This window comes from Carettochelys insculpta, chromosome 1 (assembly GCF_033958435.1).
Source record: "Carettochelys insculpta isolate YL-2023 chromosome 1, ASM3395843v1, whole genome shotgun sequence".
NCBI lineage: Eukaryota > Metazoa > Chordata > Testudines > Carettochelyidae > Carettochelys > Carettochelys insculpta.
Window position 1 is genome coordinate 227,892,853 of NC_134137.1, and position 24,949 is coordinate 227,917,801.

Genomic DNA, 24,949 nt, shown 5'->3' on the forward strand with positions numbered 1-24,949 from the left:
ATTAGTGTAGGTCACAGTCTGCGCTGCATGAGGTATGTGTAAGAATGTGTGTATATGTGTGTATTTTATTGTGCATTAGTAAACTTAATTTAAAAGGAGATTTTCAAAGATGTAAGCTAGGCATTGACTTCCAATGGTACTAAGGCACGTAAGATGAAAATTCAGAAGTGTCTGAGTGATTTATAAACCCAAGTTCCATTTTCAAAAAGTCACTTCAGTACTTAAGGTTTATGGCTCAACAAAACACAATGGTACTTAAGCTCCTAAGTCGCTCAGGCACTTTTGAAAGTGTTAACCATAATAACCCTTTACACTTTGAAAATTTTCCAAAGAGAAGCAAAGGAGAGGGATAATTCAGTGGTTAGGGCATTGGTCTTATAAACCTAGGGTTGTGAATTCAGTCCTTGAGGGAGCCTTTCAAGGAGTCTGGGATAGATTAAGTATTTAAAAAAAAAAGGTGGGGGGGGGGGTCAAGGATGGTTATAGGTCCTGCTATGAGTGCAGGGGACTGGATTTCATAACCTCTCGAGGTCCCTTCCAGCTCTGAGATAGGTATGTATATCTGCTGTTTTCTTCTGAAATGTAGCTGCGGACATCAATGAATCATCAGTTTACTTTTGCACAAGATGACATGGAAACAAATATACTCTTATACATCAGCTACAATGTGGGATTCAAGCAACAAAATATGACATAATGGCTACGTCTACACTAGCACACTACATTGAAGTAGCCTATTTCAAAGTAAGAACATCAAAATAGGCTACTTCGATGCGTATCATCTACATGTCCTCCAGGGTTGGTGCCATCAACGTTCAACGTCAAAGTAGCGACAGAGAGCGTCAAAAAGAGCCACCCTGGAAGGAAATGCGGAGTGTCCACACACACAAGTGCTCCCTGTCGAAATAAGGGGCCAGCAAAGCCCCAAGCTGCTCCCTTAAAGGGCCCCTCTCAGACACACTTAGCCTGCACAGCATGAGATCCACAGGCCAGCAACCCTGGCTAGGCCAAGAAGCCCTGTCTAAAGACTGCTGCATGCGGTGACCATAGAGCCCCTCAGGGGCTGGACAGAGTGTCTCTCAACCCCTCAGCTGATGGCCTCCATGGAGGACCCCGCTATTTCGACATAGCAGGACATGGATCGTCTACACACACCCTACTTCAACGATGAACGTCGAAGTAGGGCGCTATTCCCATCCTCGGATAGGAATGGTGATTTTGACATCTCACCACCTAACATCCATTTCAACATCTAAATAGCACACGGTGCATGTAGACGCAACACACACTATTTTGACATTGTGCCAGCTACTTTAGAGTAGCTGGCTAGTGTAGACGCACCCAATATCAGGAATAAATGAATGACAGAGCAGACTAAAGAGAAGGAACAAAGCTACAGAAGCTGCAAATAGAAGGACTAAAGCGACAAAGATTTGCAAGATTTCAAATTACTGCAAAGCTCTATCAGGAAACTAGAGATAATTAGGTATTGTCTCTAAATTATGCTGTGATGAAACAGAGAGCCTTTTGGCTGGGGGAGACCAGACCTTTTGGTCCAGCAGGACAGGGTTGGGTCGGGGGTGGGGGGGTGGGAAGACCCATAGGGCATGAAGGCAGGCATCTATGTCGTAATCAACTCACCAGGTGAAAACCACAAAGAGATCCCTGTGATTCAATGTATCATAATTGAGTTAACAAAAATCTTTCATGGCAGCTACTATTGAAGACAGATATAATCCTGACCAGTTTGAACAGTCAAACAACAGAATGAAAGACAGAGGAGCAACTTGAATAACCTGAGACTAACTTAGAAGTTTTCATCAGACACCTAAGTGCTAAAAATCATTATCCTAAAATCCTTTAGGTAAGGAGAACGCTCATAGGCTTACATGGAAAAATGGCAGCCTGCATGCACAATATATGGAAAAATCATACTTCAGGAGAAGGCACATGTTCAGACAGAAGTGCATAGTGTAATTCATGCACATATATTTTTCACGTGTTTACCACACCAAGGCAGTCGGGGAGTTGACTCATATTAAGGCAATCAAGTGCCATTGTTTCTGTCACTGGTAACAATTCTGGGCCTGCTTAAAGAGTGAGATTGAATATTCACAGCAAGATTTTTTACTTTAAAATTATTTCAGGAGCTGATACTACAATTATCTCAGAAGGCATTTACCATCACCTTAACCCTCGCCCAGAGCTGAGGTTGCCTAAATTCTGATAGTATTCTCAAGTGCATGGGCCAGTTAATCACAGGAAAAACTTACTAACACAAAAGCTATGCATTTCAGCATGCGTGAGATCACAGTGTAGCATCTAAGAACTCAGTAAAGGGTTTGATGGTATTGGACTTCTGAAAGGAGTTCCAATAAAAATAAACATTTTTCAAATTTTTTTTTGCCAAAAATGGGTATTCAGGTTGACTGAAACATTTTATAAATTTGTATTTAATTTACTGAATTGTTTTAGATAAGAAAAGCGGAGGGAGATTTCAGAAAAGTCAGAGGCTCTGGTTACACTGACCTGAACTGCCAGCAGCCGTATGCAAATGGACTATCTTGAATATGTGAATGGATGCTCATTTGCATATTCACTTACCAGCAGAGGCTGCTGCTGACAGAAAAAAAGTTGTGTAAACATGCTTCTGCCAGCAAACCCCCATCCCCTTTGTTGACAGCCTCTTATGCCTGGAAAAAATCAAGCAGAACAAGCTGCTGACAGAGGCTGGGTGTCATTGGCAGAACCACGTTTATGCTGCTTTTTTTCTGCCAACAGTAGCCTCTGCTGGGAGTGAATATGCAAATAAGTGACTATTTGCATTTTTGAGACTGTCAATTTGCATGCCGCTCCCAGCAGTTTGGGTCAGTGTAACCGTAGCCTACATGTTTTGTTTTTGACATTTTCAAAACAAAATGTTTTGATTTTTCAGTTTGAAATGGCTCTTCATTTTGAATCTTGCTTCAATTTTATTTTTGAAAAAAGATTTTGTAAAGCAGGACTAGCAAATAAAATCAAGAATTTTGTTTAAGATCAAACCACACATTTCATTCAACCCATAACAACTTTTCTTTCAAAAAATTTTTTTTGACATCACATTGAAAAATGAGTTACTTGCATGGGTCTCTTAATACTGCTGTGCCTGCTTATTACTGCGTTAAAGGTCTTCTGGTTACAAAGTTTTCCGTGAGCCCCATAATCTTCAAAGATACAAAGTACTCTGCTTTTAGGCACTGGTTAGTTATCTTGTATTTTCATATCTCAAACCATGTGTATGTTGAGAGTGCAGAATTGGTAAGCCGGTGAACCAATTTTCAAAATTCAGCTTTGCTGCTGAACTGTTTCACTATTTCCCATTTGCTTAGGAATAGGTGTTGTCTAGTCTTGAATAATCGCACAAGGGGAAGAAAGGCACAAGAAAAACTGTGGTACTGATGAGCAGAGACCAGGTCCAACTATGATTCTTGCATCTCTGGTATGCACAGACTACAGGAGTCTAGATTTAAGGATAGCACTGGACTTCCTAGAAGTATGAGGTTGGCTCTGTTGCCTCTTTCCACCACATCAAAGTCCAGCAGAGCTGTGCGGTTATTGTCAGAATAGGTTATGCAGCCTGCAAATGAGTAACTGGCCTGAATTTTGTAGGATTCATAGTCAGTAGCCTGAATCTCGTGTAGTCGTTATCACCAGGGTCCATCCAAGCTGATGTAAAATAATTGTAGAACAATACCATATCAGAATGGTATTGTTTCACACCCATTAATCTGGTGTAAATGATGACACAGAGTGAAGAGCAATATTAAATTGAGCCCTTCTTGTCCCTAACGTACAGTATTGACAGAGGCTTAAAGTTGCAGTCCAACTTCTTTGAGTGATGTCCCTGTGGGTGCTCCACGGTAGGTGTTGGGCTCATCCTGGTGCCACAGATCGAAGACTTTTCCATAGTGGTGGTCAGCTGGATGGTGCATGCACGGATGGTGCTTCACGGCGTTCATGCCTTTTGCATGCACGCAGTCTGGCTCCTGCCAGTTTCTCTCAACCACCCCCATCTGTAGATAGAGTAAACCGTTCTCCTCACTATTTTTTTTCCTCAGAGTTAGATTAACCTATCACAATAGTTATTTAGTTGTTGTGGTGGTTAGTTATTTACTAGTAAGTTAGTTTCTAGGTACCGTTTCAAAAAATTCTCTACGGTTGCAGTGATTGTTGAAGTACTCAGTATTTTAAAGCGGTTTCTGACTGAAACCAAAGCTGAAATAATAACAATACGAAGAGAGAGGAAGAATGCTTGGGTATCTGGGATTCAAGAAATGTGACTCATGTCATGAGGCCATGCTGGCCTCAGCCATTTGTCATGCATCGGCTGCTTGGGTGAAGCCCATGTTCCACCAAAATGTCCTCACTGCTCCAAGCTAATGGACAGAGCATGCTGAGACAGAGAGGTGAGGCTGTGGATGATCCTTCTTGACAAAGCCCTTCAACCCACAGATTAGGATTCTGTAATACCTGCGGACTTGGCCGCCTCTCAAAAACAGAGAGCCTCTTTGCCAGGCTCAGTCCCCTCAAGAAAGATAAGGACATTGTCTACTCGGTCCCTACAGTTCCTGTCATGGAGTAGGGTAAGCGAGGGAGATAAGCCTGGGACATCTGGTGCCTCGTCTTCCCGCTCTAAAACAGCAGCTGCATCAAAAACCAAAAAGACGCTACCGCTGGCACTGAAGATGCTAACGCCAATGGAACTGAGGGCAACATTGACACCGGTGGCTTTGATTGCCATAACCATGGCACCAGCTCTACCGGTGCCTACCAATGGCACCAACGACCTTTGTGGCACTGCAAACCCTGGCACTGAGTGGCACTGCTGCTTTCTCAGCACTGAGGAAAACCTCTTCAAAGCCTACAAGGCACCATAGTCCCACCCTGGACTCTCCCTTGCCAGCTTTTTCACTGGGACTGTTGCCCTCACCTCCAGCACCGAGGTCACCAGTGCTACCCTCCCGCACTGAGGAACAGATGGTTTCTTTTCCTTCACCATACCTCAGACTGCCATCTCCATTTCTGGAAGATCCTGGATGCACTTACCATCATTCAAGGCATTTCTCCATCTCTCCACTGCCATGGTCCAGGATGTCATACAGAGCTGCACGTTCCCCACTCTCACCATGTGACAGTTATTGGAGAGATTATAGACGCCATTACATAACAAGTCACTCTTCTCCTGAGAGACCTCACCGCTACTGTGACAATCGTTATAGCTACAGGAGTCATCACTATTCCCCTCATCATTATCGGCCCAGATCTCAGGAGTTGTCCCCGAGGCAATCATCTGTACCCTCCTTCCCACCTCACAGCCTCAGCCTTCATCTCCTCAACTCCAACTCTTGGAGCCTGAGGAGGCCCAGGTCTCAGATCCAGAAGATGCATCACCCAACACTTCTCCAACAGACCAGTCTTCATCTTCTCTTGATGAGGCCATGATTCCAGGGCACGTCTCTCCCCGGATGACTTCAGACAGTTTCAGGAGTTGTTTAAGAGGGTAGAAGCAAGTCAGGCGGTTCAATTGGCAGAGGTACAAGAGAAGCACCATCGTCTCCTCAAGAACTTGCAACCTCTTCGCAGCTTGAAAATAAACATCCCACTAGATGAGGTGATATTAGAGGCAGCTGATGAGATCTGGCAGACACCAGCCTCTGCCCCAGCTACAAGTAAAAGGGTGGACAAGAAATATTTTGCCCCATCAAAAGGGAAGGAATTTCTCTTTACCCGTCCCCAGCCCAACTCTTTAGTTGTTGTGGCTGTGCTGCACAGATCGAGAGTACCTCAAAACAAAAACACAGCCATGGACAAGGATAATAAGAGGTTAGATTTATTTGGCAGAAAAATTTATGCATCAGCCATACTGCTACTCAGGATCACTCATTATGCTGTGCACTTACCTAGTCACAATTGTGACAATTATATGAAATTAACCACTCTTATGGAACATCTTCCTGAGTCCACGAGACCTATCCTCAGGACTGTTTTCCAAGAGAGCTACACCTCCTACAGAACAGGTGTCCAGATAGCCTTAGACATGGTAGACACAGCAGCTGGATCTACAGCGATGGAGGTCATAATGAGAAGAGCTTCATGGCTGCAATTGGCTGTCCCCAGGGACCTGCAAAACAAAGTCAAAGATTTACCTTTTAACAAGTTAAAACTACTTGTGGAGAAAACTGATGAACTCCTACATTCTAGCAAGGACTCTCATACCACCCTGCACACCCTGGGGATGTACACCCTCCCATACCATTGCCGATGTTGCACACCATACCAGCATATGACTGCTAGTGCAACAGAAAAGAGCATCAACACCAACAGCGTGGGTTTGATCAATCATGTTCTTGACAGTGACCCTAGAGATGATGAAACCAAAATGTTTGTAACCAACGTCCACAGGCTAACAAACAGTAGGTTTGACTGTTCAGTTGAGGACCAACACACCCTTGCCATTGTTGTGCTACACAAATGCACAGCACCCACATTTCGTCACCAACTAAGACTCTACTACAACCAGTGGTCTCTGATTACATCAGATCAGTGAGTTCTGGAAGTAGTTTAATTGGGCTACTCAGTACATTTCCTTTCCATCCCACCAACCACCCTGCCCACCCCATCCCTCTTCAAGGACCCCTCTCATGGGGACTTGAGAAAAGAAGTCGATCATCTTCATTTTATCGGAGCAGTGGAAGGGGTACCAGGCAAGTCAAGGGGAAAGAGTTCTATTCTTACCCAAGTCCTATGCCTTACTGAAAAGAGGAAAGACAAATAGAGACCAATACTAGATCTTCGGAACCTAAACTGGAAACAGCAGTTCAAAGTGGTACCCCTTGCTTCCATAATCTCAGCATTAGACAATGGTGACTAGTTTGTTGCCCTCAACCTTCAAGATGCCTATTTCCACATTGCCATTCACTCTGCCCACAGACAATTTCTTTGGTTCACAATAGGCATGGATTGTTTCCAGTAATGAGTCCTCCCCTTTGGTCTTTCAACCACACCCACGGTGTTCTTGAAGACCTTGCACATCTCTGTCGAAGGGGCGTCATAATCTTCCCTTATCTTGACGATTGCTTGCTAAAAGGCCACTCACCAATGGAAATGCTTGCTATGGTAACCACTACCAGTCAAACTTTCCACTCCCTCGGTCTTCTGATAAACAACCAAAAATCTACACTCAAGCCCACTCAGAATTTGGAATTCTTTGGCACTTGACTGGATGCTACTACAGCAAGAGCCTACTTTCCTGTCCAGCGATTTCAAGCTATCCAGACCCTAATTGATATTATTCTACACAGTCCTATGGTCAAAATAATTACATGCTTACAACTGATGGGCCACATGGTGGTCACAATCTATGTAATCCAACCCACAAGGCTACACTTCTCCTGTATACAACATTGAATAGCATCTGTCTACACTCCCGCAAAACACAATGTGAACAGAGTGGTAGCACCACCAGGCCAAGTTCAAGACTCTTTACAATGCTGGACAGATCAAAGAAACCTTCTGTCCAGCATTCCCTTTCATCAGCCACAACCCTCTTTCCACATAACAACAAATGCATCCTTCTTAAGATGGAGAGCCCATATGGATGGGATGTTGGTTCAAGGCTGGTGCTCCCCTCAGGAGACACCCCTCCACACATAAACTTCTGGAATTCAGGGAAGTTTTCAATGGTCAAAGGGCTTACAGACAACATTGCCGCAATGTATTATATCAATCGTCAAAGCAGCGCACAATCCCACTCCCTTTGTATAGAAGCAATTTGCCTCTGGAATTGGTGCATTCAGAGCAGCATCGCTCTGGTGATCTCATACTTACCTGATGTCAGCAGTGCTGCAGTGGACTCTCTCAGCAGACACTTTGCACCAGATAACAAAAGAGAACTTCACAGCAATGTCCTTCTCTGTATCTTTCAGCGCTGGGGATTCCCCAGCCTAGACCTCTTCGCTACCTACAAAAACAGGAAATGCTGTTACTATTGTTCCAAAGTGGGAGTGGGTCTGGGCTCCCTGGGTGATGCTTTCCTCCTCAGCTGGAAGGGACCACTCCTTGATGCCTTTCCTCCCATAGTACTCATACCAAGAGTCCTAGAGAATGCCAACATGAAAGGGGTCAGGTTGATCTTGGTGGCATCTATATGGGCTCATCAACATTGGTTTCCTTTTCTTCAGCAAATGTCTCTGGCTGCGTCTACACGTGCACGCTACTTCGAAGTAGCGGCACCAACTTCGAAATAGCGCCCGTCGCGCCTACACGCGTCGGGCGCTATTTCGAAGTTAACTTCGACGTTAGGCGGCGAGACGTCGAAGTCGCTAACCTCATGAGGAGATAGGAATAGCGCCCTACTTCGACGTTGAACGTCGAAGTAAGGACAGTGTAGACGATCCGCGTCCCGCAACGTCGAAATTGCTGGGTCCTCCATGGCGGCCATCAGCTGAGGGGTTGAGAGATGCTCTCTCTCCAGCCCCTGCGGGGCTCTATGGTCACCGTGGGCAGCAGCCCTTAGCCCAGGGCTTCTGGCTGCTTCTGCAGCAGCTGGGGATCTATGCTGCAGGCACAGGGTCTGCAACCAGTTGTCAGCTCTGTGTATCTTGTGTTGTTTAGTGCAACTGTGTCTGGGAGGGGCCCTTTAAGGGAGCGGCTGGCTGTTGAGTCCGCCCTGTGACCCTGTCTGCAGCTGTGCCTGGCATCCCTATTTCGATGTGTGCTACTTTGACATGTAGACGTTCCCTCGCTGCGCCTATTTCGATGTTGGGCTGAGCAACGTCGAAGTTGAACATCGACGTTGCCGGCCCTGGAGGACGTGTAGACGTTATTCATCGAAATAGACTATTTCGATGTTGGCTGCACGTGTAGACGTAGCCTCTGTGCCCTCCATACCCACTTCCCAATCTTACAGACCTCCTGATTCAGAACTGGAGATCACTACTGCACCCCCAGTTCACACTTTCCACCTCACAGCCTGGTTCCTAATTGGCTTACCACATCCAAAGATCTTTGTTCCACACAGGTCAAAGAAATACTAATTCACAGCAGGAGACAAAACATGCAAACTACTTACCTATCAAAATGGAAATGATTTGTACCTTGGTGCTCACTACACCACACGGATCTGAACACAGCTCCTCTGCACGCAATCCTTGACTATATAGTGCACCTAAAGCAAGCGGATCTAGTACTAGCTTCATTAAAAGTGCATCTCTTGGCACTTACAGCATTTAGACACTCCATAGCTGGTACATCAGTGTTTGTCCATCCTATTACTAAACGCTTCCTAAAGGAACCCGCGAACCTCAACCTCCCTCGGAGACCCGTTTCTCTGCCATGGAATTTAGACCTGGTGCTTGGAATGCTCTCCAGACTGCCATTTGAGCCCATGGCTACCACTTCCCTTCAAATGCCGACTCTGAAAATGGCCTTCCTGCTCGCTATACCACCTGCTTGCAGAGTTAACAAGATGGCAGCCCTGATGGCAGTTCCACCATATACAGTTTTCAGCAAAGAAGGCATAATACTACGACCTCACCCAGCCTTCATCCCCAAAGTCTTCTCTGACTTCCACATCAATGAGCCAATTATATTACCTTTTTCTGTACTAAACTTCATGCTTTAGCTTTTGAAGCAGCACTTCATTCTCTGGACGTTCCTAGAGACCACTGGCTTTCTATATAGACAGGACCAAGCCACTCTGCAAGATGGACTGACTAATAGTCTCAATTGCTGATTGCTCCAAAGATGAAGCAATATCCTCTAAGCGAGTTGCAAAACTCATCACTTCATGTATCACTATATACTACTCTGTCCATCATACATCACTCCCAGCTCAACCTAAGGTACATTGTACAAGAGCAGTAGCAACATCAACAGTTTTTCTCAAGGTATTTCCCTCAGGGACATTTGCTGCATAGCCAGATAGTCATCTCATCATATGTTTGTCAAGCACTATGCAATCCAGCACCAACTGGCTGACGATGCTTCGGTGGCATCAGCAGTACTTTCAGCTATGTTGAAATCTTAACTCTGGACCCTCCTCTGATCTTTCAGGGAACTGCTACACAGTCACCTACCATGGAGTACCCACGGGGACATCATTTGAAGAAGAAAGGGAAGTTACTCACCTTGGTGAAGTAACAATTGTTGGTGCAGTAACAATTGTTCTTCGAAATGTGTGTCCCCATGGGTGCTCCATGACCTTCTCTCCTCCCCGCTCTGGAGTCCTCTTTATGTGTTTCAGATCTTGGGGCAGATTCAAGAGACTGGCGGGAGCCGGACCACACGTGTGCAAAAGGCGCGAATGCTGCAAGGCGCCGGCCATGCATGCGAGGTCTGGCTGACCACAGCTATGGAAAAATCTCCAATCTGTGGTGCTGGGACAAGCCCAACCCCTACCGTGGAGCACCCACAGGGACACACATCTTGAAGAAGAATCATTACTGCACCAAGGTGAGTAACTTCCTTCTTGGATGCTGCATTAAAAGCACCAGTGTCTTAAAATAATTTTTCATAAATCTAAAGTACACTTCATGATTCAGCACACGAGTCTGCTTTTGCACCCAGTGTTAATCTAAAGTAACTTAATTAAAGTCAATGCAATTATAATGGTGTAAAACTAAGACAAAGAGGCACTAAAATTGCAGCTCATTTCAAAACTGATCTTGATGGTGGAGACATTTTAGAAGAATATGATTGCTATGTTTTTTCCTCCGTAAGCTGTACTGATGTAAAAGATTTTTCAAATGGAATAGAATGTAGTAGTTGTAGCACATTTCATACCTTTTAGACTGTAATGACTTTGGAACTGGGGCATGAGACTCATAAAGGTGTCCTAATCCTGACAGAAATTTTTAACATTGCCAATCTGTATAGCTTTATAAATATAAACCATTAATATATATAAAAGCACTGTATACACTAAATTATGATTTCATAAGTAATCTATTCCAAGCATTTTACAGCATAATCAAACAGAAATGATTCTGCAGACAAAGCTGGGAGCTGGCCAGGTCACAGGAATTATCTCCTTTTTTTTTTTTTTTAACCTTGAAAGTGCTATGGAATGTCTAATTTCTACCAGGACAACATTTACAGATGGGCAAAAGAGATATCACTTCAATGCCTCATGGGAAAGATAGCACCAGCAGTGCAGCGTGCAGCACAGCATCTCCCCGCTATTGCACTGCAATGTCAGGGTTGACCAAGTGTTCATGCCTCAGTGTGTGTGACTGAAACTCTTGACTTTTCCTTACAGCTTAGCATTCCTCTTATATTATTTTAAGATGAGCCTTCAGATCATGTTATACTGTGTCATGACAGAAAAATTATAGCAGCTAAAACAACAAGAAGTGTTGTGGCACCCTATAGAGCAACAGACATTTTGGAGCGGGTCTTTGCCCACAAAAGCTTATGCTCCAAAATATCTGTTAGTCTATAAGGTGTCACAGGACTTCTTGTTTGTTAAGATACTGACTGACTCGGCTACCCCTCTGATACCAGCTGAAACACCTGATAAGTAGACATGATGTATAGATGTGTTTTAATCTATAAAAGTTTTAGATGTGTTTTAATATTTTGCAGTAACTCTACAGATGTTGTACAAGTTAAAAACCTCAAAAGTATTTGAAAAACAGAAGCTAGGGGAAGGAAAACCAACAGCTGAGATTGTAGAAGAAGATCCTTTTGCCATTCAGATGATATACTGGTGTCCCGAAAGCCGAATATTCTGTGTGGCGGGAGTCTCTGCATATGTTATTATTTACAGATTCAGCAGACACGAATTGAATACTGAAATAGTGGTAAGTAGTTAAGAATTTTGTTCACATATGATGCAGAATGAAAAGTGTAAATAATATTGGCCATCATGTTTAAATTTGAATGCCTTATGTGAGGATGCTCAAGCAATATTACGTACCTGAATAAAAGCAATAAGCTGCCTCAATATAAGTTTAGGAGCATTCCTATTTAAACTTTGTGGGTGAAATCTTAGGCCTACTGATGTCAATGTCAAAATTCACATAGATTTTAGTGGGGCCAGGATTCTGCCCTTTTGCAATAGGAATAAAATATAGCAATAAATTAAGACTAAAGCTTTCAAGACATTAGAATAGGTCTTTGTTTGTTATTTGCTCCAGAAATATTTGGTTGTGTACCATGTGGGATTTTATCATGCAGCATACATTTGTGGCACCCAAGAGCAGGCCAGATATTCTTAGTAAACAATTTCACACTAATATACAAAGTGTTCTCTCTGAGCCTCTTTAATATAATATGTTAGTTTATTTCATCGCACGTAATATCACTTTTTTGTTTTTAATTCAAGAGTTTGATGGCTTTCAGTTTATCTTCCTAGTGCTTGTAATACAAAGGAATCTAACATTTGCTAGTATCTAACAAAGTAAAATTTGTTATCCTATTTCTGGTTTAAAATATTTTTGTCAACTAATGCTGGCTTTGTTTCTGCAAAAAAGTAGACAATACAGGAAGTGATAGATGATTTACCTCTAAACAATCAACATTATTGTCATGATTATTGGGCTAACTGCCCCTCTTACCCTTCCTGGTCTTTTTCAGTGCCTTTCCCTCAGGTTTCAGGCCATAAGCTTTCACTTCCATTGTGGAGGAATCATTCAGTTATCCTGCTCTCAGACTGGGCTTTCAGCTGCAGTATCCAGGTTCTGCCCATGGTTAGCTCAACAGATTTAACTTCGTCTCAGTGCCTAGAGTTCTGTTCCCTCTGATAGCAGTGACCAAACAACACTTCTAAGCCAATCTTTTATTTATTTAGAACCACAGCATTATAGAGAAAACAAATTTTAAAACCATAATCCAGTCTCTACATGTCGCTGCATCTCCCTAACACTTACCTTTCCCTAGATCTCGGGAAGGCCCAGCTTCTTCACACTCCTTCCATGGAGTCTCCCTTGGTTCCAGCTTGTCCCCTGGACAGTGCCTAAGAATTGACACTCTTCCTTCCCTTGAGAGGGCTTTTTTAACGTATATGGTCATTTGGAGCTCAAGGCTCCCATCGTGACAAAACTCCTGTGTCATTTTGGTCTGGATCATGGGAGTATGCCTTTATCCTCCAATTAGCCACCGTTCTCTCCTGCTCTTGTCTGTTGGAGTTTGAAAGGTTCCCTTCAGGGTGCCACCTAGAGTCAGGATACCACTGTGACCACCTGGCCTACCTGCTTGGACAACTCTCTATACTGTTTCACTGTGACGAGCTGCATAGCCCTTCAGGCTCCAGCCTGCACTTTTACCAGCATACATACAAGTAGGGACACATCCAGCTGCAGATACATGTAGACTGTTTGTTTGACCAGCCCCTGCATATGAAGGCTACAGCCAGAGTAACTCTTAGCTCTTCAGTCACACACTCCTTCTGGATTATAAATCCAAAATTATACCATTTCACACTGTACAGGAAACTGTACAACATAAGTTCATAATATTTGCCCCCCTCCATCAATGTGGAGGAATATGCAACAGCTTTTGATCCAGGTTATGATTCACATACAATGGTTTAGGTAAAGCAAAAACAAGTTTATTAACCACAAAATACAGATTTTAAATTATTACAAGTGATAGCAAACAGATGAAAGCAGATTACCTGGCAAATAAACTAAAAAACATGCAAACTAGACTTAATATACTAAATAGATTGGTTACGAATAGCAGATGTTCACTCTAAACCAGAGTGGGGAACCTTTTTTGGGTTGGTGTCCACTGATCCACAGAAAAATCAGTCGGGGCCACATGAAAGTGAGGAGGTTAAAAAAGAACTCTCATGGACTGGGCCCCCAAGTGAGGAGGAGGAAACAAAAACCTCATTGATGTACCCCCCACACTGGCCATGTCTACACTAGCCCAAATCTTTGAAATGGCCATCGAAGATTATTAATGAGGCGCTGAATTACATCTTCAGCACCTCATTAGCATGCTGGAGTCCGCGGCTCTTCAAAATTGCTGATTTTCACTGCCATGCGGCTCATCCAGACAAAGGTCCTTTTCGAAAGGACCCCGGGAACTTCGAAATCCTGTTATTCCTATGAGCAGATAGGAATTAAGGGGATTTCGAAGTTGGAGGGGTCCTTTTGAAAAGGAGCCCTGTCTGGACAAGCCGCATGGCAGTGAAAAGCAGCAATTTTGAAGATCCGTGGCTGCTGGCATGCTAATGAGGCACTGAATATGTATTTCAGTGCCTCATCAGTAATCTTTGAAATGACCATTTGCATGACCATTTCAAAGATTTGGGCTAGGGTAGACGTAGCCACTGAGAAGACAAAAAAAAACAGAGATTGAGAGACAGAGACATTCACTTCACTCATGCAACTTAGGTGCCAGGGTTCCACTTGTGCTCCATTCCTGGTGTAGTTGGGGGGGACACACTGAGACTAAGAGCTTCTCCCAGGGCCAAATTAACTCTTCTGGGGGGTCTGGGCTAGTAGATTTTGTGTGGCCTCCCAGGTGCTGGGATGGGGTCAAAAATGAGGGGCTCAGTGTGTGGGAAAGGCTACAGGTGAGTGAAGTGGGGGTGCAAGGAGGGGGCTGGAGATAGAGTGCAGGAGGAGGGTGGGAGTATGGGGTCTGGTTGGGAGGTGGCGTATGGGAGCAGGATGAGAGTGAGGGTCTGGGAGAGAGAAGGGTGCAGGAGATGGGTATTATATTATATTTAGTTATTGTCACTTGCACACGTGATTTTCCCACAGCATCCTATTAAGCTAGATCAGTACATCCTTTCAGGAAAGTCATACCACTCTATGCACAATAAAATTATTTCACTGGCCCTGTCACATGCAATATTCATAACATTATTTCATCTGAGTATTCATAGAGTCTTGTGGGGGAGGGATAGCTCAGTGGTTTGAGCATTGGCCTGTTAAGCTTAGGGTTGCAAGTTCAATCCTTGAGGAGGCCGATTAGGGCAAATAGATGTCAGGTATGGTGTTTGGTCCTGCCAAGAGGGCAGGGGACTGGACTATGTGACCTCCCAAGGTCCCTTCTAGTTGTAGGAGATGTGTATCTCCAATTATATCTTATAGCTAGATAATTACATGGGCACTCCATGTCTACCACTCTTGTTACCTGTTTTTTTTCACCAGCATTCTGTTTTAGCTAATTTGCCACAAGGAATGGCTTTTGCTGAATGCAATAATCTTTGCAAATTCAATGTTCTACATCTCAAATTTTGACTCCAGTTTAGAACTGTTTACATGAACTATTTTGAGAAGGGCTGTTTTACCATAGTCTCTTATGCAGATGGTACATCTAGTCTGGTCTGCTGAATTTTGAACACTGCCATCTCCACCAAAGCTTCTCCTCAGCTTTTCTTCATCAGTTGTTTCTCCCTGTGGCTCAGACATGCAGCTGTTCGCTCCAGAACTGTTCTTTCTCTTTAGAAAGAATAGGTTTCCAGGTAGTGGCATAAGCATTACATCAGGCTCTTTCTGCCTTTTTGCCGGCTGAGGCCACTCCTTCCTGCTCAGACTTGCCCTCTACTTAAGGGTACATAGAGGATGTCCAGCTGACATGGGACCCAAGGTCACTTCTAAGTGGCTCACCAAAATCTTCTGAGGAAAGGGCCCTGTGAAATTCCCCACTCAATCATAGCATCAGTCCTTCCCTGCTTTTGAGAACATGTGAGGAGACTAGCAGGGAACGGTCTATTTTTCTTGAGAAATTCAGAGAAAGGTCATTGAATTAGGTGATAGGAATCTTTTCCAGTAAATCCCTGGCAGAGGATGCCTTTGCAAGATACCCCATAAACAATCTGCAAGACCTGCAGCATTCTGCAACCTCTTGACTGTCCACTCAGGATGCTGGACCAAAGCCAAGAAGGGTATCACAGAATACTATGTAAATACTATGTTAATCACCTTTCTATCCACAAGTTAAAGATAGTGTTCTGTATAAGCTGGGCACTTTTGCATCTGCTCAGGAGAGATTTGAATGCCTCCCAGCTGATTAGCAGAGCACCCACAGCTAGATTTCTGTTGGTAGTACACATTAACACATGCTTCAGTGCATAATAAAATTTATTCAAGTCATGGATGGAAATTATTGGAGGGGACATTGACCCCCACCTGATTCAGATGGCCAGTTTAGCGCCACTTGCTTATGTAAACAGAAAGAGACAAAAAGCAAGTGTTTTGGCAGAGAAGCTGCACCTCTGATTTATCAGCAGCGGAGAACACATTCTTAGGATATTCCTCTGGCAAGAGTAATTAACAGCCATGTAGATTTGACTTGGTCAGCAGCAACTAATTCCATACGCCTGGGCTGTTTTCAAGCTATTATCTTACACATCAGTCTCTGAAAGTAGAATATGCCCACAGATTTCTTTGCCAGAGCCACAAACATAAAGATTTCAAGATTATGCGTCAGAGCAGAATTGAAACCTAGAGTGTGGCTACTTTCTCGCATTACTAGAGAGAAACTTTAGTGTTTGCTTTTCCTCCCTTGCCTCTAATTTCTCACGTCTTTGAGCTTAAAGGTTGGCCTGCAAAAAGACATACAGAAAGGCCTCATTCACATAGCTGTTCATTTTTTAAGGAGGTGAGACTTAGCTGTCCTGCTGCTGCTACCAGCATGGACTTTGTCAGAGGAGTTGCCCCAGATAAGTTGTAATAGAGGGTAAACAGTTGGAAGTGTCTGATAACCCAAAAAGGGTTTCACCATCCTCATCTTCCCCAGATGAGACAGAGTTTTTCATTGCCTCCTGCCTCAAAGCAAAAAGACATCTATTCAAGGATGTTCTGGAATGGTATATGGTCCTGCTGTGAGAGTAGGGAAATGGACTTGATGACCTCTTGAGGTCCCTTCCAGTTCTAGCATTCTAAGATTCTCTGTTTCTACCTCCTCAAAAGGGTTTCAATACCATTATGCCTTTTCATCCTTAGTGCTAGTGGAAGTTTGGGACCCTGAAGATGTTCCAATTGGAGTGTAACAGAGTCAGATCAGAAGGCCACAACAGAGTAGTAGAAGGGAAATATATTAGCCCCAGATTAAATAGGTCCCTATTCCTAGGGTGAGTTAGCAAACTCTAATCCAGAATTAACAGGAATTTGTCAAAATCAATCAGGGCAATCAAGCCAATTGGGCAGTTTCCAGAGTCAACTAAGTCAGACTGATCAGAACACTTGGGGCTAATTAAGAACCAGTTGAGACTGGTTAAAAAGGTATACTCCTCTGTTAGCTCAGTAAGTACAAGGAGCTGAGCAGACAAAGTTCTGTGGAGGGAGGAGCAAGCACAGGAAGGTACCAGAAAGAAGTACCTATGGGTGAGAAAGGTGCTGGGTAGGGCTGTAGGGAAGAGGTGTAGGGGGTTATAGCTGTCACACAGCCTGTTATTGGAGACATTACAGATAGCTGCTTTCATGGGGTCCCTGGCCAGGAACCTGGAGAAAAGGCGGGACCTGGGTTCCACTTACTATCCTCTCCCCATATCAGCACTGGAAAAGGACTGGTTTTAGTAAAGGGGTTTGTCCTGCCCGCCACAGAGACTGGTTACCCCTGTTTTCCCCATGCTGGCCAATAATGAGAGTAGCTCAACAAACACTAAGCTTGAGCTCGAGAAAAAGTGCCTAAACTGAGAGCTGCTGTAGCTTCTGAGGCAAGCAATCAACCTGAAATTGCAGAAAAGCCAAGGCTGAGGAGGAGTTTTGTCAGATTGAGGTAGACATTGATGATGGAGTCTGGTCTTTTCTTTAAGGCAATCCCATCCATTTACAAAGAACGTACAAGGTCCTGTTTTTCTGACACAGGAGGAGTTAGAAACAAAAAAATGTCTACTTAACTTAAACCTTCAAGCCTCTTTAGCCAACACAGGATCCAAAAACATTTCTCTCTAGCTTCTTCCACTGTACTAGCAGGTTGCTGTTGACTTTCTTGCTTTTGGCTTGTCTCTCTTTCTGGTGCCTTTTCTCCTTTCTCTCACAGACATGCACATGTGTACACCTGAGCACACATACGTACATACATACGTACATACTTTACCCAGAACAAAAGCCATTCCATCCACCTGATCTGAAACTCCCAGGTGGAGTCACATAACCATATTGTTTTAGGTACTAATTTGGAGTGTATATTCTTGCATCAGTCTCCCTGAGGGTTTCCTCCCACCCCCACAGCCCATAATAACATTTCATGCAGCTCACAACAGTACTTTTACTGTCACCCAACTCTCTATTTTCTGGTAGTAGTGGGAACCAATGCAAAATATCACCAGGGTATAGATTGTATGTCTTTATATGTAGAAAGGGGTACAAATTAATGGTTCTCTTATGGTAAGGCGATAATATTCTTCAGTCACACAGCAGCAGCGAATCACTGCCTGTCAATTAATGTTGGTGAAATATTGCTTCCTTATGGGGTTATTGATGTGATTCTTCTTTATTTGATCAGCTCTCAAATGAGAACATGCTCCACTGTGAAAAGCATCTGACACTACTCCCAAGTCTGTAAGGACAGCAGTTACCATGGCCTGATCTTGGTTAAAAAAATTGAGTTTACAACTGGATGTCTGACCATGGTAGCGAGGTCTTCCTTTGAGAGTCCAGATTTCTTAGGAAAAGATAGAGGACATCTTGAAGAAGGGGGCTCCAAAGAAACTCTCTGGTGTTGTGATCTCTGTACAGTTTCATTCAGGTTCCAGAAGTAAAACTCTTCCTGACATACAGCAGGTCAGAAGACTTCCCTGAAGCACTCATCTCTCATACCTAGATCTAAATATTTTGCCAGCTGTCTATCTTGCCTGATTAGCAAGGTTGGCTCCTGCACTGGGTTCCAAACAACAAATCTAATGAGATGATCAAAACCTTCCAAAAAAAAAAAAAGAGAGAAGTCCTGTGGCACCTTATAGACTAACAAATATTTTGGAGCATAAGCTTTCATGGGCAAAGACCTGTTTTGTCAGATACAGTGCTCCAAAATATATTTTAGTGTATAAGGTGCCACAGGAATTCTTACTATTTCTGTGGATATAGACTAACACAGCTATCCTTCTGGTACTTAAAACCTTCCAGTCAATCTGTGTTCTGGGTTTGTACCCTTCCCCTTTCTTTATATCTTTCAGGATTCTTTTATGAAATACTGGTAAGGTACGCATTTAGGGCTATGGAGGAGTCCCCGGCCAATACAAGAGGTAGGAATCATAGGCTGCATCTGCACTATGAGATAAAATTGAATTTCAAGGTGTTAATTTGATATTAAAATGTCACTGTCTTCACAGTTAACACTATTATCTTGATTTACTGAGCTGTAATGCCAATTACAAAATATCAATATTACAGGGCAGGTACAGCCTCAAATTCGAATTTAAAATCTCAAATCAAGATTAACGTGAAAGCACCATGTCCTTAATTTGAGTTTATTAGCTTATAGAGGTGTCCTATATGTACCCCACAAAGCTACATGGTGACCCTCCATGTATGGCCACTTTAGCAGCCCAGCCCTGCAAATATAAAGGGTGCCCATTATGAAAAAATTCCTTTGCCCATCGCATTGCACCACATTGGTAGCCATTGCACTGCATCAGTAGCAATTATCGGAAGCCCTCTACTGCAATCATGAGCACTCAGGGTAGTGATCTGCCTAGCACTTCTCAGGCTCGCAAGAGTGCCCCAGCATGGACCCACCAGGAGATTCTGGATCTTATTGGGATTTGGGGAGACCAGTTGGAGGCGAAGAGATTTTGGGTGGCCAAGGGAAACGCAGCAATCTATGAGCAGATGTCATGCGAGATGACCTCACAAGGTTACTCCTAAGATGCTGTGCAGATGGGTGAAGGTGAAAGAACTCCAGCAGCCTATCAAAAAGTCCAGGAAGCCAACCAGTGGTCAGGGGAGCTCCACGGATCTGCCACTGTTATTAACAGTTGCATGTGCTTATGGTGAGCAACCCCACTACAGATCCCAGTCTGAATTACACCACTTGTGGAGGCCCTGGTATGGAGTTCGGGGTGAGCCTGGAGGAAGAGGGCAACGGAGAGGAGGAAGGCACAATGAGCAGGGGACAGAGGAATTTGTGCCATACAACCCGGAGCTCTTCATCATAGACCTGGAACCGTTCCCCTCTAATCAAGGCCCCTCCATGGTGGGCCCCTCCATTCTGGTCACCTCCACACAGGTCCCTGAGTCTCCTGGACCAAGGTGAGTATTTATTCTGCATGCTAGAAGCAGGTTGGGGTGAGTATAGGTATAGGATTGTGTATGGGTACAGATTTACTAGCTATGGTTCTGTGCCCCTCAGAACTGCAAGTTAATGTTTCTTGGTATCGAGTGCTTCTCCATTTTGGAGATCTCCTCGAAGGCCTCATCCAGGCAGTCTTGTATCTTTTCAATGAGGTTCTTGGGCAGGCCTGACTTTTTGCGGCTTCCACTGTAGCGCACCTTGCCACGCCAGGCAACCAGGTAGTGATCTGGTGTCATGGGGCCACACAGCGTTTTCACAAATTTTCCAGGCTTTTGATCACACAGTGGGAGTAGCTGTTCTTTCTCCATATTTGTTAGTTTTAGGAGGGTGATGTCGTCTTTGACAACCTGTAGAAGCATGGGAGTTTGCAAAAAAAATTTTAAACACGCTTCCTGCCACCATTTACATTTGCCTGCAGCAGCCAGCAGGTGCTCCATCCCCACTCCTCAATGTGGATTGCAGGCTCAGCAGGGCTTCTCCACGCCCATGTCCCTTTCTCCCAGCATTTCTTCTCAGTTTTCAAGATTCCCTGGTGCCACATGGCTGCCGTGCTCTGCTGGGCTTTTCCCTCCCATGTCCCTTTCCACCATCATTCCTTTTAATTTTTCAGGACTCCCTGGTGCCATGTGGCTGCCATGCTCTGCTGGGCTTTTCCCTCCCATGTGCCTTTCCACCAGCATTTCTTTTAATTTTCAGGACTCCCTGGTACCACGTGGCTGCCATGCTATCCCATGTTCCTTTCCAAATAGCATTTGTTTTGAATTCCCCGCACCCTGTAGCTGCAGAGCTCTCTGGGCATTTCCCCTCCCATGTCCCTATACATCCAGCCTTTCTTTGCATTATTTATTTTATTTTTCTTTACATTTCTTTCACTGTACACTGAACCCCGCCCCATGCAGTGATCCATGTGGCTGTAACTGAACCCTTCTGCATCATCCCCTCCACATGGCTTGATCACTGGGGAGAATTGCTCTGGAAACGGTCAAAAAAAATTTTTCCCTGCCAGAAGACACCCCCAGGACACCTGGTAGCTCTCTGTGCTTTGCAGCCCTCCCCTTACCCCAAAAAGTGGACATTTACTTACAGCTTACCATGTCCACAAAGAAATGTGCTGGATAAGTGATGGCAAGTGATGTATTGAGAAATGCATGCTTAGTCTTCCATCCTTACTAAGCCATGAATGTCCTTCAGAAAGTTAACTTTCCCTGATAGCAGACACAGAGACCCATTAATTGCACTTCAAAGCAGATTATGTGAATTGTATCTTAATTTTGACCTTCATTTTCCAGAGCCAATGTCCAGCGAAGCAGAGAAGAACAGCAGACAAAAGAAATGCAAACAAGATCTTATCCTGCAGCATATGGAAAAGACTGAGGCAGAACACACCAAGCTGACAAAGGACGTTGCTCAGTGTTGTCATAGTGCAGCGGAGTGGTGTCAGAGTCGAGCAGAGTTTAAGCAGAGAATGCTTGACCTCCAGCAGCAGCAAGTGGCAAGGCAGAGTGAGGCTGCTGCAAAGATCGTAATGGCAATTACAGAGCAAGTGGCGGTCCTGTGCTCCTTGCTGCAGAGGGATTCCCAACCCAGCAGTGCAGCAGCCAGTACCTGCTGGCTGGAGTCCCCTGAGGAGAGGTCGCACATACCCTATCATTGTGGTCCCCACATGTGGGGAGGGAGGAGAAGGATAGCTTGCCACTTCAGCCTCAAGGGCCACTACAAAAGGCTATTCAAGCACCTTTGAGAAGGCTTCTTCTCCCTGCAACTTAAACCTCTCCTCCACCCAAAATAAAATCATTCCTTTGAGCTCAGTGTGATTTCATGGTTGGGAGGGAGCTGGGATGGAAACGCAAATCAAACCGGGCGGCTGGGGGAGGGCTGAAGGCACAGCTGGCCACTGATACTCCCTGGTCCGCAGCAGATGCGCGGCTGAGAGAATTGGGTGGGTTGCGGGGGTGAGGCACCGAAGGTACAGCTCCCCACTGATACTCCCACGTCTGCAGCAAACATGTGGCTGAGGGATGCACAGAAGAGGAAACCAGGCAAGTTGGGGTGGGAGGCTGAAGGCACTGCTGCCCGCCACATGCTTTCTACTTCCTGAAACTTAACCCACTCCCACCAACAAAAAGCATTCATTCTTGAAGACAAGGTATGATTTAATGGCATTATGTCACCAGAAAAACATGGGTAGCATGTGTGTTACAGATCATTCTTGAAGCTATTTTTTAAAGCATCCCTTATGGCTGCTGCCTCAGTGTGGCTACTGGTGCCTGGTTGTGTAGGTAGCTGCGAGTAAACCATGCCTATGGCCTCCGCTTCACCATTCCAGATGGACGGGAAAGTCTCCCGCCTGTGTTCATAAATGTTGTGCAACATAGTGCATGCTGTAATCACAATGGGGACATTACCTTCAGAAAGGTCCAAACATGTCAATAAACATCTGAACCTTGCTTTTAAACATCCAAAGACGCATTCCACCACCATTCTGTATCTGCTGAGTCTGTAATTGAAGTTTTCCTTGCTTGGGTCCAGGGCTCCTGTGTAGGGCTTAATAAGGCAAAGGAGCAGAGGGTAAGCAGCATCAGCCAATATAGCAATAGACATCTCCAGATAGCCAGTCTTGATTTTTCTGAGCAGGGAGAAAAGTCCCATCCAGGAACTTTCCGCAATTTCAGAATATGTGTGCATTGTGAACCCTCCTTGACCAGCCAACGTTGATGTCAGTGAAACGATCTTTGTGATCTATCAACCTCTGCAACTCCATTAAGAAGTATCCCTTTCTGTTTACATACGCTGAGGCCAGGTGGTCCGGGGCTGTGACAGGAATGTGCATTACCCTGGGAAACCTCAGTGTTCCTCAGGAGATGCTGAGAGGTTGCATGGGCCACCAGCATCACCACAGCCCCCACCGTAGATCTACCAACCCTGAATTGATTTGCCACTGACCTGTAACTCTTGGGCGTTGCAAACTTCCACAGTGCAATTGCTATTCGCTTCTGAACCATTAGAGCTGGCCTCATTTTTGTGTTGCTGCACTCCAGGGCGGGCACCAGCACGTCACAAAGTTCTGTAAAAGTGGGCTTGTGCATGCGAAAGTTCTGCACCCACTGCTGGTTGTCCCAGGGCTCCAAAACGATGTGGTCCCACCAGTGTGTGCTGATCTCACAAGTCCAGAACCGCCACTTCACTGTCACCAATGCATTCATGGCGGCCAGCCATTGTGAGTTCCTGGACCTCAGTTGGGAGATTTACTGTTTCAAAACATCAGCATCAGCAGCACCGTTATGATACCCAATCGTCACTGAGCTTTGTAATTGAAAGAAAAATTGTGCAACAGTCAGTGTGGTTGCTGAAACAATGTGTGCTGTGAGTTGGAGTATTTGGGGATCCATGCTGCAGCAGGAAAAGGCATGGTCTCCAATTCATTTTTCATGCAGTTAACTGGTGCTCTGAATTCTGGAACAGTGCTTGGAATTCTGAGATTCAAACATGAAACACCCACAAACAACCAGGGCTAAGGCACTGTGGAATACGTATCCACAATGCACTGCTCATGCTGTTGAACTTGCATGGGAAAATGGGGATGCAAAGACTCGACATGGAAAAATGATGGGTCAGATTTCCAAAAGCTTTGTAGATAATTTGAATTCATAATACTGAGGTTAAATAATCAAATTTATTAAAAATCTAATTTATCTCATTGTGTAGACGCAACCATAGAATACTACAATTAGGAGGGACTTCAAGAGGTCATTAAGTCTGGTCCCCAGCTGTCATGGCAGGACCAGACATCATCTAGATCATCCCTGACAGATATTTATCTAATCTGTTCTTAATATCGTCCCTGGCCAATTTATTCCAGAGTCTGACTACTCAGACAGTGAGGACACTTTTCCTAATGTCCAACCTAAACTTTCCATGCTGCAATTTAAGCACATTGTTTCTTATCCTATCATCAGAGGTCAAGGAGAATGATTTTTCTCCCTCTTCCTTGTAACATCCTTTTAGGTACTTGAAAAACACTATCATGTCCCCTCTGTCTTCTCTTTCCCAAACTGAACAAACCCAGTTTTTTTCAGTCTTCCCTTATAAGTCATGTTATCTAGATCTTTAATCATTTTTGTTGCTCTTCTCTGGATTCTCTCCAATTTCTTCACATCTTTTTTGAAATGTGGTGCCAACTGAGTCCTAATCAGAGTAGCGTAGAGTGGAAAAATTACATCTTGTGTGTTGCTCACAATGCTTCTGTTAATGCATCCCAGAATCATTCTGCTGCTTTCTGCCACCCCACCGTTGACTCACCTTTAGCATGGGCTTCACTATGACTCCTCATTCCCTTTCTGCAATACTCCTTCCTAGACAGTCACTTCCCATTTTATATATGTGCAACTGGTAGTTCCTTCTTAAGTGGAGTACTTTGCATTTGTGTTTATTAAACTTCATCCTGTTTACCTCAGACTATTCTTCCAGTTTCTCCAGATTTTTGAATTATGACCCTACCCTCCAAAGCACTTGCAACTCTTCCAAGATTGGTATCATCTGCAGACTTCATAAGCATACTCTTTATGTCATTATTTAAATTGTTGATGAAGATATTGGACAGAATCAGTTCCAAAACTGACCCCTGCAGAACCCCACTTGTTGTGCCCTTCCAGCATGACAGTGAACCCTTAATAATCACTTGCAGAGAACAGTTATCCATCCAGTTATGCACCCA

General features: G+C 44.3%; 1 protein-coding gene across 2 annotated transcripts in view; it reads left to right on the top strand.

Moving 5' to 3' along the window:
- Window positions 1-24,949, top strand: part of STXBP5L (syntaxin binding protein 5L) — a 443,298-nt gene that overhangs the window by 304,475 nt on the left and 113,874 nt on the right. For both annotated transcript variants that reach the window (XM_075000721.1, XM_075000731.1), the window contains exon 15: window positions 11,623-11,840. In XM_075000721.1, the coding sequence (XP_074856822.1) occupies window positions 11,623-11,840 (218 nt within the window). The remainder of the gene's footprint in view (window positions 1-11,622; window positions 11,841-24,949) is intronic.